The following is a 16,169-nucleotide window of genomic DNA, read 5'->3' on the forward strand; positions in this document are numbered from 1 at the left end:
TAACACCTCTCAACAAAAGATTTTCCCAGGCTCAGCCAGGCCTTCAAATGCTAATGAAGGTGGTCAGTTGAAACATTCACACCTAGCTCCAGCAGAGAAGAGCTCTTGGCCCCACCCCAGTCATTCCACAGATATATAAACCCATTGTCCTAGTTCCAACAGATCTCACTACCTCTGAGGATGCTTGCCATAGATGCAGGCGAAACGTCAGGAGAAAATGCCTCTAGAACATGGCCATATAGCCCGAAAAAACCCACAAGAACCTGAAAAATAAACATCCTAGAGATGCTCACAAACACTTGGAGGAGGGAATATTTTATGGAGTTATACTTATTCACACTGGAACCAATAACTCTAGTCCAGTGCTTCTCAACCTGTGGGTCCTCAGATGTTTTGGCCTTCAACTCCCAGAAATCCTAAAAGCTGGTAAACTGGCTGAGATTTTTGGGAGTTGTAGGGCAAAACACCTGGGGACCCACAGGTTGTGAACCACTGCTATAGTCCAGACTTTTTCTTAACTTTTCCTTTTTCACTACTTGCTGAAGGTTGCTAATTCTTCCCTCCTGTTTTGGGTGCCTTTGGAAAGCTTAATGCCTGCTTTTAGATCCTGTAGCAATTTGGAGGCCAGAAAGACAGGAGTACTCTTTTACAGGTATTGATCAGCAAAGTGGCATGGCATGTTCCCATTTAAGGAACCATGTTCCACCTTTATCGCTTGCTGTCCTACAATGGATGCTCTTTATTTAGACAGCAGCGACAATACTTCCTGTTGATTACTACACTAATGGCCTGATGCTAAGAGCTCCTGAGCTGCCAAGGGTTGTTGTTGTTGTTTTAAAGAAAGGATGGACCAAATGACTTGAAGAAATACAAATGCAATGGAGCCAGGGCTGCAAGTTGAACCGATTCAATTGCTCCCAACTTTCTGTGACTGTGAGCTCAACGCAAAAGGAAAAAATGTGCAGCATCCTTCCTTTTCTTCCCTGGTCACGCCTAAATCTCTTAATATGGATGCTCTTTATTTCGATAGCACCGACAATACTTTATGTTGATTCGGTATGGTAAAGTATTTACCTCACCTCTGAGGATGTTCGCCATAGATGCAGGCGAAACGTCAGGAGAAATGCCTCTAGAACATGGCCATATAGCCCGAAAAAACCCACAAGAACTGAGTATTTACTTATTTATTTACTGTATTTGTATACCGCCTTTCTCAGCCAATTGGCGACTCAAGGCGGTTTCCAACAAATCAGTATACATAAAACATAATATAGATAAAAAACATTGAACAGTATAAGACATCACAAAAGCAATAAAAGCAACATCATCAGTGTCTCATTATTCTCAAGCATTGTCCAATTCCATTGTCAGGTCATTCGATTTCCTATATTCGCTACTCTGTATTTGGAAACACTTACTCAAATAGCCACGTTTTAACTTGCCTCTGAAACGTCAAGAGGGAGGGAGCAGATCTGATCTCCCTAGGGAGGGCATTCCATAGCCGAGGGGCCACCACTGAGAAGGCCCTGTCTCTCGTCCCCGCCAAACGTGCTTGTGATGAAGGCGGGACCGAGAGCAGGGCCTCCCCAGATGATCTTAAAGTCCTCAGTGGTTTGTAAAGGTTTTCCCCTGACATTAAGTCCAGTTGTGTCTGACTCTGGGGGTAGGTGCTTATCTCCATTTCTAAGCCAAAGAGCTGGCGTTGTCCATAGACACCTCCAAGGTCACATGGCCAGCATGACTGCATGGAGCACTGTTACCTTCCCGCCAGAGCGGTACCTATTGATCTCTTTATGTTTCCATGTTTCCAAACTGCTAAGCTGGCAGAAGCTGGGGCTAACAGCGGGAGCTCACACCTTTTGATTAGCAAGTTAGCAGCTCAGCGGCTTAACCCACTGCACCATCTTTTCTGTTGATTACTATACTAATTTCCTGCTTTTTGCATGTTATTTTGGCCTACGGTAGAAAAATCCTGGGCATCTGGCTATTCATGTCAGGACCGAGAGCAGAGTGGTCTTGTCTGCTGTGGACTCATCTTGTTGTGTTTCAAATAATAATAATACTAATACTAAAGAAACTGGTGTTGGCAGGAAAGAGGAAGTGGGACTGGATCTACACAGCCATATAATCCAGATTATCAAAGCTTTGAACTGCAGATTATCTGCTTTGAACTGGATTATATGTGTCTTCACTGCCAAACAATTTAGTTCAAAGATGATAATCTGGATTTTATGTAGCACTATAGATGGGACCAGGAGCATTTTAAAACGAGTTGAAAAAGTGGAGTGACAAGGTATTAATCGAGACTGTCCTTGTGAAATTGATATAGTTTGAAATTTTCTAATGCAGTCCTTTGGGGCAGAGGGGCTGGGAAGAAAAGGGGAAGCATTCAACACCTTCTTCTCCTTGGTTGAATTCTCCTTTTCATGCAGCCCTTCTTTTAAAGCATAAGGCACTGCGGTTACGTGTCTCAAGCCAGGCCTTTAGGCGCAGTGATGAATCCAGCGCTGGCTCCAGGCTGCAAACTTGACGTCCTTTTTGTCTTAAAATAAAAAGCCCCTTTTAACACAACGCCGGGGAGTCATTAACTGTGGTAGTTTAAGCACTTCACAGCCCCGATGCCTTAGAACGGTCCTGCCCCTTCCTTTCTCCGGGAGCCACAGCCGACTGACCATTATGCTTTCTGTAATGTTTCTATAAAGTTTCGCTTATTAATAGGCTCTTTTGTGCGCCTGGGTTTATTTGGGTTTTAAATGCAAACTGAGTGGGGGAAACACTATGTTTTAAGAGTCTTGGAGAGAGGCAAAAGGCTAAAAGGAGTACATTTTGACCAGAATGCTTATTCTGTAACACTTAATAGTAATACAATAGCCACTATATTGCATACAACCACCGATGGTAGCAGGACAAATAGGTTAAACCCTTGTGCCAGCAGGACTGCTGACCAAAAGGTCAGCTGTTCAAATTTGGGGAGTGGGGTGAGTTCCTGTCTGTCAGCTCTAGCTTCCCATGCAAGGACATGGGGGAAGCCTCCCACAGGATGGTAACACATCTGGGCGTCCCCTGGGCAACGTCCTTGCAGACGGGCAATTATCTCACACCAGATGCAGCTTGCAGTTTCTCAAGTCACTCCTGACATAGAAAAAAAAGTTGTGGGCTTGACTTTGGCAGATTTGATTATTCATGGTTTTGAATGAAATGATCTCTCTGGGTCCTCTAATACAACTGCATGATAAAAAAAATGGCCCCAGAATCTTCCCACAAGGATGATAAAACATCAAAACATCCGGACATCCCCTGGGCAACGTCCTTGCAGACAGCCAATTCTCTCACACCAGAAACAACTTGCAATTTCTCAAGTTGCTCCTGACACGAAAATCCCCCCACCTCTGAAGCATAAGTGGGCAATAAGTGGTCTTCCAGACCGTGTTGGATTCCAAGGGCTTTGATAGGACTTGGAGTCCAGCAACACCTGGAGGAACATAGGTTGTCCACTCCTTAACTGCAGTTGCATTGACTTCAGCTTATGGTATTTGAAGAATATGAAACCTCTATGTCACCCAGTTATTCACCACCCATTGCAAACGCAAGGCAGTGGCTTCCTTTGTGAAGTCTATCCACTTGGAGGAAGACATATTTTGGGAGATGATTTGGTGTTGCTATCTCTCTATACATGTACACATGCATTTTTACATGTATTGCTGAGGTTCTCATATGAGCAGTCATTCCTCCACATTTACTATTTTCACTTTTACAGATCGCAGGTTTGAATCCGGGGAGAGGCGGATGAGCTCCCTCTATCAGCTCCAGCTCCTCATGCGGGACATGAAAGAAGCCTCCCACAAGAATGATAAAAACATCAAATCATCCGGACGTCCCCTGGGCAACGTCCTTGCAGATCGCCAATTCTCTCACACCAGAAGCAACTTGCAGTTTCTCAAGTCGCTCCTGACACGACAAAAAAAAACCAAACTTTTGCAGATTCTGTTTCTGTGGTCTAGAACTTGACCATAAACTCAGCCTGAATGACCTAGAGATTCTCAGAGATATATTCTCTCAGGTTATAAAACATTTAATGTTTATTTTCTTAATTTCACAGGGATTCTATGCCTCCAACCTCTGTGAAATCAGAGACCCTTGTTGCTGGGGCTCAGCAGCAAGGCTCAGAGGGTGAGGGGGGATGATGGGTTTCCCACTGAGAAGTCTGTGTGCAATCAGGGTGAAATGCAGGCCTTAGATCAGAGACAAGTGCTGGCAGTTGCAGAGGAGACACAGGTTGTTTGAGATTCCAATGTTCGTTCCTTAGCAATCGAGGAAAAGTCTGTTTCTCATGGGAATTGGCCTTCAAAGGAAGATTCAGCAGATGGGGAGGTTTCCCGTGATATCAGATTAGGCCTCCACACAGAGGGAGTGAAGGATAGATTCTCAGTGAGAAATCCTTGAAATGCAGGTGTCAAAGATATGACCTCATGGTTTCTTGGTCAGGTTGGTGCTTAAATTAAGTGATGTTTACTTGGTGTCTTCAGAGCAGACAACATTGCCATAGATACAAGTTTCTGTCTCAAGTTCATGAATTAAGTCTCCTGTGTTTGCCTATGTTCCTCATAGAGTTTTACCTTGGAAGAGTTCCCACTTTCAGGCTTATGGATTTATGCCTATGTTCTTGACTTCTTGGATTTCATGTATCTTGCTATTTTGGACTATTGATCTTTGTATATGTGAGCTATTGCTATTTCATAGAACTTTCTCTACTGCTTTTTGGGAAATGCCATTTTCCCCTTTTGTATGTGCTTTTTGTAAATAAACTTTTTGTATATTGTCGAAGGCTTTCATGGCCGGAATCACTGGGTTGTTGTAGGTTTTTTCGGGCTATATGGCCATGGTCTAGAGGCATTCTCTCCTGATGTTTCGCTTGCATCTATGGCAAGCATCCTCAGAGGTAGTGAGGACTTTTGTAGTTAGTTACTACTGGACTCTGTGTGGTGCTAGGTAAAAAGGTGCATCTAGGCTATCTTGCAACACTTCTGTATTGTTTTGTTACATGCTTTGGATTTTATTTTTCAGTGAAAAGACAGGACATAAATGAGTATAGTAGTAAAACTACTAAAAACAACTGAGTATAGTAGTAACGGCGCTCCATGCAGTCATGCTGGCCACATGACCTTGGAGGTGTCTATGGACAACGCCAGCTCTTTGGCTTAGAAATGGAGATGAGCACCACACCCCAGAGTTGGACACGACTAGACTTAATGTCAGGGGAAACCTTTACCTTTACCTATAGTAGTAAAATTACTAAAAACAACAGCAGCATGACCTAGAAAAAATAAAGATGCCACATATATCTGTAACTATATACAAAGAATACTAAGGTCACATTTTCTCTTTATTCTATTATTGATTTCAATGCAAGCTTTAGCCATCGCTGCTCTACTGCAACCTATGAAGTATGTTTTAGCAACATGCAAATGGTGTTTCTCCATGCCAAATTTCATTAGAAAAAAAGGAAATATGTTTCCATGTTGAACAGGGACCAGATATGGAAAGGTAAGCGCCTACCTGAGTGATGTCCATCCCTGCATCACAGCTCAGGGGTTGGGTTGATGTGAGCCCATTGGAGCCTATTAATGTCGAGATCAGGCCGTTCCCATCAATCTTCCGAATCATGGTGCCATCCACAAAGTAAATGAAGCCGTGCTTATCTACGGTGATGCCTGTTTCAAGAGAGGGAAGAAGACTGAGGATTGGGACTATTATCAAGCTCCAGCAGGACACTTTTCTGGGACTCCTGAACAATATGGCCATCAGAGATTGATGTGGGTAAATGCTTCCACAAATAATGACAAATACAGCCATCAATTAATGCCAGGAATAGGTCCATTGTGAATACACAAGTCTTACAGTACATATAAAAGCTGACCCTTCTGTTCATGTGTATTTTGTATGCTGATACTATTTTCTATATGGAAAATATTATATTTTGAATTGGTTTGCTTTCCTGGAAGGAGCCCCTGGTGACACAGTGGGTTAAAACACTGAGCTGCTGAACTTGCTGACCGAAAGGTCGGTGGTTTGAATTCGGGGAGTGGGTGAGCTCCTGCTGTTAGCCCCAGCTTCTGTCAACCCATCAGTTCGAAAACATGCAAATGTGAGTATTATTATTTATTATTATTTCTCGCACTTCTACCCCGCCCATCTCAACCCCTGAGGGGGGACTCAGGGCGGCTTACAAAAAGGCCCAATTCGATGCCGGCACAACAACAAGGTAAAAAATAAAACATATAAACAGTAATTAAAACAATTAAAACAATCCATTATACATCACAATCACTAAAAACAATCTAGTGCTCAACGTTTATCAGCTCAGAGTCCGTAAATTCAAATTCCACATTGTCCCATCCATCAATTCTAGTCGTCGCTTGTCCCTTATCTATCCGCCAGATTACCCGAAGGCCTGGTCCCAAATCCATGTTTTTAATTTCCTTCTAAAGGAGAGGAGGGATGTTGATGACCTAATTTCCCCGGGGAGTGAGTTTCACAGGTGAGGGGCCACTACCGAGAAGGCCCTGCTCCTCGTCCCCACCAATCTCACTTGTGATAGAGGTGGGGCTGAGAGCAGGGCCTCCCCAGAAGATCTTAAACTTAATCAACAGGAACCACTCCGGCGTGAAGGTAACGGTGCTCCATGCAGTCATGCCAACCACATGACCTTGGAGGTGACTATGGATAATGTCAGCTCTTCGGCTTAGAAATGAAGATGAGCACCACCCCACAGAGTCGGACACGACTGGACTTAATGTTGAGGGGAAACCTTTAACTTTATTTTGCTTTTCTGGAAGTTTTACAGCAGTTTGCAATGCAATAAGAAAGGTGAAGATAGTCCATGTCTTTAGGTTTTCAACACAAAAGGACAAGGGAATAGGGCCAGGAAATGAAAGCAAAGAAAGTGATGCAGAAATATTTAAAAGAATGAAACTGCTCAGGTTAGTTGAAATGCTTATTGGATGACAGGCAAGATATATTAAAAACTGATGCAAGACCCAAGAAAACACACGCACACATATATCAGCATCCAACACTGAAACCAGCACGCACTAGATTATTTTAAGAAGACAGACAATGGGTTTATTATGCTGCATTTGAAACTGTGCAATATAATTGCAGCAGGAAGAGTCAGGCTTTGTAAGCAATCCTGGAAGTATATGTTTCCTCGAGCTGCTATAAAGTTTTTATGTATGTATTTATGTTAAACAAACTTTTATTGGTTTGCAAACAAAGCAAAAAAACTTACTATTGGTATATAAGCAAAGTAAAGAAAAAGAAAATACGCAAGAGAGCAAACAACAAAACCCAAACAAACACCTATCACTGGGTTTTCCATGGCCAAGTAGGGAAAGGAACCCTGGTCTCCAGAGTCATAGGCTGAATCTAACCTGCCATATAATGCAGTTTGGAACTGCATTATAGGGTTAATGTAGTTCAGACATGGGCAAACTTTTTAACTTGGGTCCGCATGGTGGAGTGGGGTGGGGTGGGTGGGCCGGGAAGGAGGGGGCTTTCCCATGTCTCTTCTCAGAGGCAGAAAGGGAAGGAAAGATTGGAAACGTTTGGATCCCAAAAGGGTTGGCCTTTGTCAGGATGAGACTGTGGATGGGAGAGAAACGTGTATCCATTAGACCCCCATATTGCCTACTCCTGATATGGAAGAGACCCCCAAGAACCATCCAGACCAACCCCCTGCCATGCAGGAAGGCACAATCAAAGCACCCCTGAAAGATAGCCTCTGCGGCAAAACCTTCAGAGAAGGAGACTCCACCACACTCCCAGGCAGCCTAGGCCACTCCCCAACAGCTCCGACTCGCAGGAAGTTCTTCCTAATCTTTTCAGTCAAGTCTCTTTCCCAGCCATTTGAACCCATTGCTCCCTTGTGCCCTGGTCTCTAGAGCAGCAGAAAGTCAGTTTTCCCCTTCCATCTTAATGGGACATCCTTTTAAATCTTCAAACCTGATTCTCATGTTTCCTCTCTCTACCTTCTCTTCTCCCAGCTAAACATCCCCCAGGATGAAAGGGGGAGGGAAAAATGGAAGGAAGGAAGGAAGGAAGGAAGGGAAGGAGGGAGGAAGGAAGAGAAGGATGGAAGGAAGAGGGGAAGAGAATGGAGGGAGGGAGGAAAGGGAGAAGGAAGAAAAGACAAAAAGGAAGGAATGAAGAGAAGGAGAAAGAGAGGGAAGGAGGGAGGGAAGATGGAGGAAGGGAAGGAAGGATGAAAGGATGGAAGGGTTCAGCGCCTTCCAAGGAGGGAGTGAGAAAGAGGGAGGTAGGGAAGAAAGGAAGGGAAGGAAGGAGGGAAGGAGGAAGGAAAGAGAGAAGGAAGGAAGGAAAGGAGAGAGAGGAGTGCCTGAAAAAAGAGCCCAAGGGGCCATATCCGGATCCCAGGCCGGGTTTGCCCATACGTGGTGTAGATCCATATAACACAGTTTAATGTGGTTAAACTGTTGTTTCTTTATTTCGTACATTTCTACCCCACCCTTCTCCCCTTTCTCTTGACAATCGAAAGTACAAGACCCACATAGCTCTTTCCCCCATATGTGGCAATAGACACTTTGTCAGCTTTTTAGGCTTCTGCATGAACTGTCTTGCGAAAGTTGTTGATTGCACATGTTTCTTAGGTGCTAACCACAAATCTTCCAGACAAGACAGACCCGTAGTGGAAGCTAATTTCTAAATACAGAGAGGGTACATTTTTAACTTTGATTTCTCTAGTTTCATGATTATTGCCCTATCGAAACTACATTATATGGCAGTGTAGATCCAGCCTATGAATCTGGAGATCAGTGTAGACCTATACCATATCATTCAATGCAGTAAAACTACATTTTATGATTCTCTATATCAGTGTTTCTCAACCTGGGGGTCGGGACCCCTGGGGGGGGGGGTCGTGAGAGGGTGTCAGAGGGGTAGCCAAAGACCATCAGAAAACACAGTATTTTCTGCTGGTCATGGGGGTTCTATGTGGGAAGTTTGGCCCAATTTGGTCATTGGTGGGGTTCAGGATGCTCTTTGATTGTAGGTGAACTATAAATCCCAGCCAACACAACTCCAAAATACCAAGATCTATTTTCCCCAAACTCCACCAGTGTTCATATTTGGGCATATTGAGTATCTGTGTCAAGTTTGGTCCAGATCCATCATTATTTGAGTACGCAGTGCTCTCTGGATGTAGGTGAACTACAACTCCAAAATTCAAGGTCAATGCCCACCCACCAAACCCTTCCAGTATTTTCTGTTGGTCATGGGAGTTCTGTGTGCCAAGGTCGGTTCAACTCCATCCTTGGTGGAGTTGAGAATCCTCTTTGCTTGTAGATGAACTTTAAATCCCAGGAATTACAACTCCAAAAAGACAAAATGCACCCTCCCCCCCCCCCCCCCGAACCCACCAGTATTCAAATTTGGATGTAGCGGGTATTTGTCCAGTGAATTTGGTCCAGTGAATGAAGATACATCCTGCATATCAGATATTTACATCACAATTCATAACAGTAGCAAAATTACAGTTATGAAGTAGCACCGAAAGTAATATTATGGTTGGGGGTCACCACCACATGAGGAACTGTATTAAGGGGTCACGGCATTAGGAAGGTTGAGAAACACTGCTCTATATAATTCTGTATAACATGAGTTTCAAACTGTATTATATGGCAGTGTAGATCCACTTATAGTCCAATGCTCAAACTATTGTGCCATACTGGTTATACTGTACTGTTTTAAAATGTAAGACACATTGAATACCCATTTTGTGAAAGAGGAAGAGGTATAAATAAAGATAATTTTGCAAAAACATCACACTGCACAGATATACTTACTCTCAAAGCAAGACTATTTGTGGATGATGAAAAAAAGGCATTAAAGTCTCAAGGACATCACACTGCCAAGACAGTAGAAAAAGTCAAGACGGCAATGGAAAATGCATCAAGAGATGCAGTGAAAGCACAATTAGAGAATAAGGGAAGGAGAGCATTGGAGGACACATGGCAACTCTATCAGGAAAATATCATCCTATGTTGCCCATGTTAAAAGAAGATGTCTCTCCTTTCCCATCATTCAGAGCCTGCAATAAAAATGACATATTCCAAAGGGCAGTGCATGCTACAAAGAATTCAGAAAGGTCCTGGCTTTGGATCAGAAACATAAACATCAACATCCTCCTCCTTGACAGACTATAATAACTCAGCCTGGAAATGCGCAATACGAGCAAGAACTTCATGATCCATGCAACCGAAGTATCAGGAAGCCCATGCTTTTTTATTTGGCAGAACATCCCTCAGGCAGTCGAGGTAAGACAGGAAAAACAGAACACCAGCTTGGAAAAACATGGGAAACAGACAAGGATTGGGGAAGAAGGATGTCCTATGCTCAGATCAATTAAAACAGTTGCAAAAAGTAGTGTCATTTCATTCATTGCGTTTGGCAGACATTCATGTTGAAACAATAGCTACATCTAGTGTCCTTCTAAGGCTCGGTGATGGGAGTTGCAACCGAATGTAGAACAATTGCCTGGAGCTATCATTGTACTATCTAGAAATGAGACCACTGATGCGCAATTGTTTCATAGATAGCAGCCTAAAGCGATATACGGATTGCCTCCCCTCTTTGGGTTTTTTTGTGTCTATATGTACAAGTCAAATGATTACAATTTATATGGCTGACAACCTAATCAATTCTGCTCCACCGCCAAACAAACGCGCCATTGATGTGGGCACTCCCATTTGGAGCTAACACTCGCTTTAGGAAATAATTTCAATGAAGATCATGATGCAGGCAGAGGAACAGCCCAATCCTCTTGTGGTTGATTTTTCAAAATTGTCATTATTTTATTCCTTTGTTTGTTATTGCTAACTGCCATCAATTTGACGTGGATTTATGGAGGCCCCAAGTCACTCCAAGTCACCCTATCATCAACATTCAGTGGCATAATTGCATTCACTTGTATCCGTCCATTTCCCCAAAACTGCAACTCAAAGTCGGTTAAAAATGTAAAGGACTAAAATTAAAATATAGTTAAAAGTATTTGTATATTATGGCTTCAAGTCTTATGGTTACCCAATGAATTTCAAAGTATTTTCTCAGGCAAGGATCAAGAGTTGATGTAATTGCCATCTGACATCTAAAGAGCCATAGAGAGTAAGGTTGTGCGCGGATTTCACTTCTTCTGTTTCCTCTGTTTCCTTTGGTACTTTGGGAGCCTGTAACAGTAAGGGTCCTCCAAGTACAAAAACCTGCCTAACACGAAAGCAAGTGAGATCTAATCTCGGCTCGTCCTCCCCTATTCAGCATCACAGTTGATTTTTTTTTAAAAAAATTCCTGATTCTTTTTATTTAGTGGGACTGACTGGGAGTTGAGGACCTGAGGGACAGTGGGTGGGGTATGCGTGCTTTTGGGGCCTTTCAACCTTTTACCTTCTTTTTCTCCTTTCCTTCCTCTCCTTCAGAAAACACTTCTAAAAGAGTATTAATAATAATAATCCCAGCAAAAAAGTGAATCCTACCTCTCCTCTAGAGTAGAAAGTAGAAACAGCATTAGGGAAGCAAAACCCCAAGCAGAAAGGAGGGGATTTTTAAGGTAGTCCAGGGAGGATAGCTCTACAGAAGGTCCTTCCACACAGCCCTATATCCCAGAATATCAAGGAAGGAAATCCCACATTATCTGAGTGTGGACTCAGGTAACCCAGTTCAAAGCAGATATTGTGGGAATTTCTGCCTTGATATTCTGGGATATAGGGCTATGTGGGAAGGCCCTGAGCTTCGGGTCATCGCTCTTCCTTCCCTGGGCCTCCTTAAAATGCCTTGGAAAGCTGCTGATTCTGGGAGAGAAGAAAGTGTGCACATCTGTCTCTCCTCTAGAGTAGAACAGCTTTAAGAAGCAGTAAACTCAGTCTCCTTCTCTACAAACAGAAGGGAATCCAGAAACTTAAGAGTGGTAACTTTGATTCCTTTTAAAATCCAGGTCTTAATGAAGGATATGGAAGGGGACCCTGTGGGAAGTTTTCCCCACCCCATAATGTGCTGGATAGCGTGCTTTCTCAACCCCATTGCTGACACCAATGCACCGAAAAGAGCCATTTTTTTGGATGCTGAACAAAAACGTCCATTCAGCAGGGCACCCATTTGGGGGGCTTATAGTAACGGACAAGCCGAAATGGATAGCGATTCACACAAAATGCACAAGCCTAATAGGGATGTCCTCTTTGCTCAAAAATAGGAACAGGAGGAAAACGCTGGAAGTCAGCAATGCTGAGAGTTTAGCACAAGAACTTTAGAGTCATCAGATAAAAGGACTATCTGTTGGAGTTCAGCCTGTGATTGTGTTTCAAGATCAAGGTGCTTTGGATGTGGGGGATGACGTCAATGAGGTTCAAGATGGCAATGGTTTGGTCAATGATACTGATGCAGAGAATGACACAGAGACACCTGTTCAAAGTGTAGTTTCCCATGAGAATGTTCCTACAGGGTATGGGGATGATGGTTTACTCCCTGAATTGCTTCCAGAGAGTTCCCAGGATTTGGGGCTTGAAAACAACTTGGCACCTGCAGAAACTAATGAGCATATAGACAGACGGGTGGAAATTAGCCAAAACAGACAGCTTGACCAAGGCCTTCAGCATTCTGCCAGGCTTTGACAGATAAGGATGAGAGGCATTCAGGGAAAATGAAACCAATTTCTGAGTGCTTGGAGTGGCTTAACGAGGGGATATAAAGTTCCAAGCATGGGAGATATAGTTAGATGAAGCATCTTTTAGTTTCCTGCTAAGTTCTTGCCCCTGTCTCATGGAAGCCTTGCTTGGAAGATACATGTTTAAGGATTTCTTGTTTTATGGTTTGACTCTTTGTCTCTTGTGATTACATACTCATGCCTTGGATCAACGTTATCCTGGTTCTTTGGATTTTATTAGAGAAGTTTTTGCTGCTTTTACTTATCTTCAATAAAAAAGGATTGTTTTCAACGTGTGGTGTTTTAAAGTCAGAGGGTTATTCCTGTCCTGGAGTACAACACTATCCAGGTTTCCAGCACTGGCCAGTTGGAAACCTAACAGCATCAAAGTAATATTCTTCCATATTGTTTAGGCTCAACTACTAATCTTCAGTGGAGAGATGCCATTCCAGGGTCTTCCATATCACTTCCTGAAAAATACCGACATGTACAGCTCTTATGCAACTCATCTTCTAGATGAGTTGAAATGACTGTTATGCAACAAGAAGTTCCAATTCTACCCACTCACCCTGTCACCAAGAGCATCTTCCAAGGAAAAATACGTAAACAGAAGAAATTGAAACACACACTGCTGATTAGCATAATCCCTAGCTGGAGAATTTGCATTTCTTTTTGTGCTGTCTCCACAGTTTTGGAAAGAACTTTAGCAGACTGCTTGCTATTTTCTTGTTTTTGTTTTTCCTGTGATTTTACAGAATACATACTGTATTCCCCCCCCCCCCCCCCCCCCAAATTTGCACATGAAAACACCGTAAACTCCTGGAGAGATCTGATATCAAGAAAACATGCCAAGTGCATTTTAAAAGAATTTGCTGTTTTCTCATGAAACTTTTAATAGGAAGAGTGAATCTAATTGGTTAATTTTATGGTTGCAGAAGAGAAAATTGCAAGCCGCCCCTTTCCAAACTTCCAAATGTCTTTGGTGCTTTTAATTAAAGCTCCATGAAGAAACCACTAAGGCAATTTTATGCGATTAATTATTTATAGGCTACCATGATACAAACTGATTTAGAGTTTCAAGGTTTGGGATCTCTGAAGGATAAGTGCAAACAACATCTTCAACCATTCATGTTCTGGAACGAACATGCCTTTGTATGTACTTGAACGAGGCAGACCATGAAATTACGCCATTCAGCATCTGTTGGACAAAAATAGGTGTTCTTCCATGAGAGACCAAGCTCACCATAGAGATCAAGGCTGACAAACAAGTTGTAATTATAGTAAATGATTTGCCTTCTAGATTCTTTAAAGACCCATCGCACGCACATTTCTGGGTTCTGGAGAGCAAATCTGCAGATGATTTATCTCTATGTTTTTGAGGAATGAGCCTCCAAAGAGAGCGAGGATTTGTCCCTTGTTGTGCTCTGTAACTGGATGACAAAGTGAGTCTGGATCTATACCACCATACAATCCAGATTATCAAATCAGATAATGTGGATTATTTGCTTTGAACTGGATTATATGAAGCCCCATCTACATCTATTTATTTATTACTAGCCGTTCCCTACCACAAGTTGCTGTGGCCAAGTCTGTGTATATGTGCTTTGTGTGTGTGTATATATATTTGTGTATGTGTGTATATATGTGGTTTGGCGCATGTGTTGTAATGTATTCTTGTTTTATGGCTTTTTAAGTCCCTTCTGTTGTGTTTTTCAGTGTTTTATGAGTGATGGTCACTTGTCGGCCCGTGTGGTGTCTTGTGTCCAAATTTGGTGTGAGCCAAAATGGAGAATGTGATACTTGGGAAGGGATATTTGAAAGATCATATAAGCCTGCCAGAGAGGCCCTGTTTCCACCCTGTTTTGCTGCAACAGTACAGTTACACATTAGCATAGTTTTTTTTTTACCAGATCTTCCACTTTGCTATATTGGGATGGCAATGGAAGGACACTATAGCACAAGGAAGAGAGGTAGGAGAACAGATATCTTGGATTCATTGACAGGTTTGTTTTCCCATTAAGGGCTGTCGTTGTACAGCGAGCTGGAATTTGGAACGGGTAGAGAGAAGAAGTGTGGGTGTTCAATCAAATCAAAATATTTATTTCAGTCATTGACCAGCACAGGAAATAGTGTCACATTTCCAGACAAACCTGGCATGTTTGGTACATTAAAAATATAAATATAACTACTAAAAACACAATATGGGTGAGGGAGCAGAAGGGGGAACAGGGTAAAAACATACAATGCCCAGATCCATCACCAAATTGTAGATTCAGGGAAGAAGATTACTGGACACACAGTTGACTTTTGGGACTAGTCATTCCCTGGCGGATTTTGTATGCTGCTGCACAGAACTTTGCAACACTGTAGGTTGTAGCTGAATTAGTATCTGCAAGTAGCAGGGAGGTATAAAATTGTCCTGAATGGCCTGGGTGCTTGTAATGGCCTGGGTGCTTGTCTATCAGAGGTAAGATAAGCCTGGCACGGATATCCCTGTAGAACGGGCACTGAAGGAGCACATGTTCTATTGTTTCTACATGACCCGAGTCACAGGGGCAGAGCCTCTCCGGGAAAGGGATCTTCCGGTAGCGGCCTTCGAGTACAGCTGATGGGAGAGCATGACATCGGGCCAGGGTGAAAGCCCTTCGATGAATAGGAACCTCTAAGTATGTTAAATATGCCATAGGGGAGGCAAGGTATCTGCTGTCTTCACTTATAAGGAAGCTTGGAGCCGAGGCCAGATCTAGTTGTCGCTCTGTGTCTGTGATACGTTGTTTAATAAGTGCTTTGGCTTGATTGTAATCCATAGCTAATAGTAGACCTGGAGAAAATCCCAATGAGGAGATTTTGGAAGTGTGGGTGTTAACGAGAGCAGTTTGGGTTCTGAAGAAGTAGTTTGGGTCAGTCTTTTGTAAAGTATTCAGAGCAGCTATTGAAGATAGCTAGGATACTGTGTGGAGCAGCAACACGTTAGTGGTCTGTTCATTTCCTAAGGAAATCTAGTTCAGGTTTTTGGCTAGATTCCTAAGGGGGATTTTTGGGAGTTACCTTCAGGGATTCATTTCCTGAAGTAATTTTCTGTGTTGAAACTTTTAAGACTTATAACCCAGAAGTTTTTAAGATCTTTACTCTAACGCAACCACAAGCTTTTTATGCCAGTATTTTACTGAAACCATTAAGCATTTGTACCTGAATATTTCAAGCCTGTTCAATGTTCTTGTTATTTTTATCAACTTATACCAGCCTCAGTGTGAATACCTTTGTGGTCAAAGTGTTATTCAAGTCAGAAACAGAGAAAGAACAGATAATTGCCTTCAGATTAGATAGAATCAGCAGCCTCTAAGAACACTATAGTGACACAGAGTGTGTTACTGAACAACCTCTCAATAATATCTCAGCCTGTTTATTATTAATATGGTGGCAGCGGATTTCTCTTGAAGAATCATTTTGAGTCTCTGAGTTC

At 42.7% G+C, this 16,169-nt stretch overlaps 1 protein-coding gene across 10 annotated transcripts in view; it reads right to left on the reverse strand.

Annotated features, from left to right (window-relative positions):
- Positions 1–16,169, reverse strand: part of TENM1 (teneurin transmembrane protein 1) — a 453,498-nt gene that overhangs the window by 54,293 nt on the left and 383,036 nt on the right. For all 10 annotated transcript variants that reach the window (XM_067471568.1, XM_067471566.1, XM_067471567.1 and 7 more), the window contains one exon: positions 5,557–5,711. In XM_067471568.1, coding sequence (XP_067327669.1) covers positions 5,557–5,711 — 155 coding nt within the window. The remainder of the gene's footprint in view (positions 1–5,556; positions 5,712–16,169) is intronic.

This window comes from Anolis sagrei, chromosome 10, assembly GCF_037176765.1.
Source record: "Anolis sagrei isolate rAnoSag1 chromosome 10, rAnoSag1.mat, whole genome shotgun sequence".
Lineage (NCBI taxonomy): Eukaryota > Metazoa > Chordata > Lepidosauria > Squamata > Dactyloidae > Anolis > Anolis sagrei.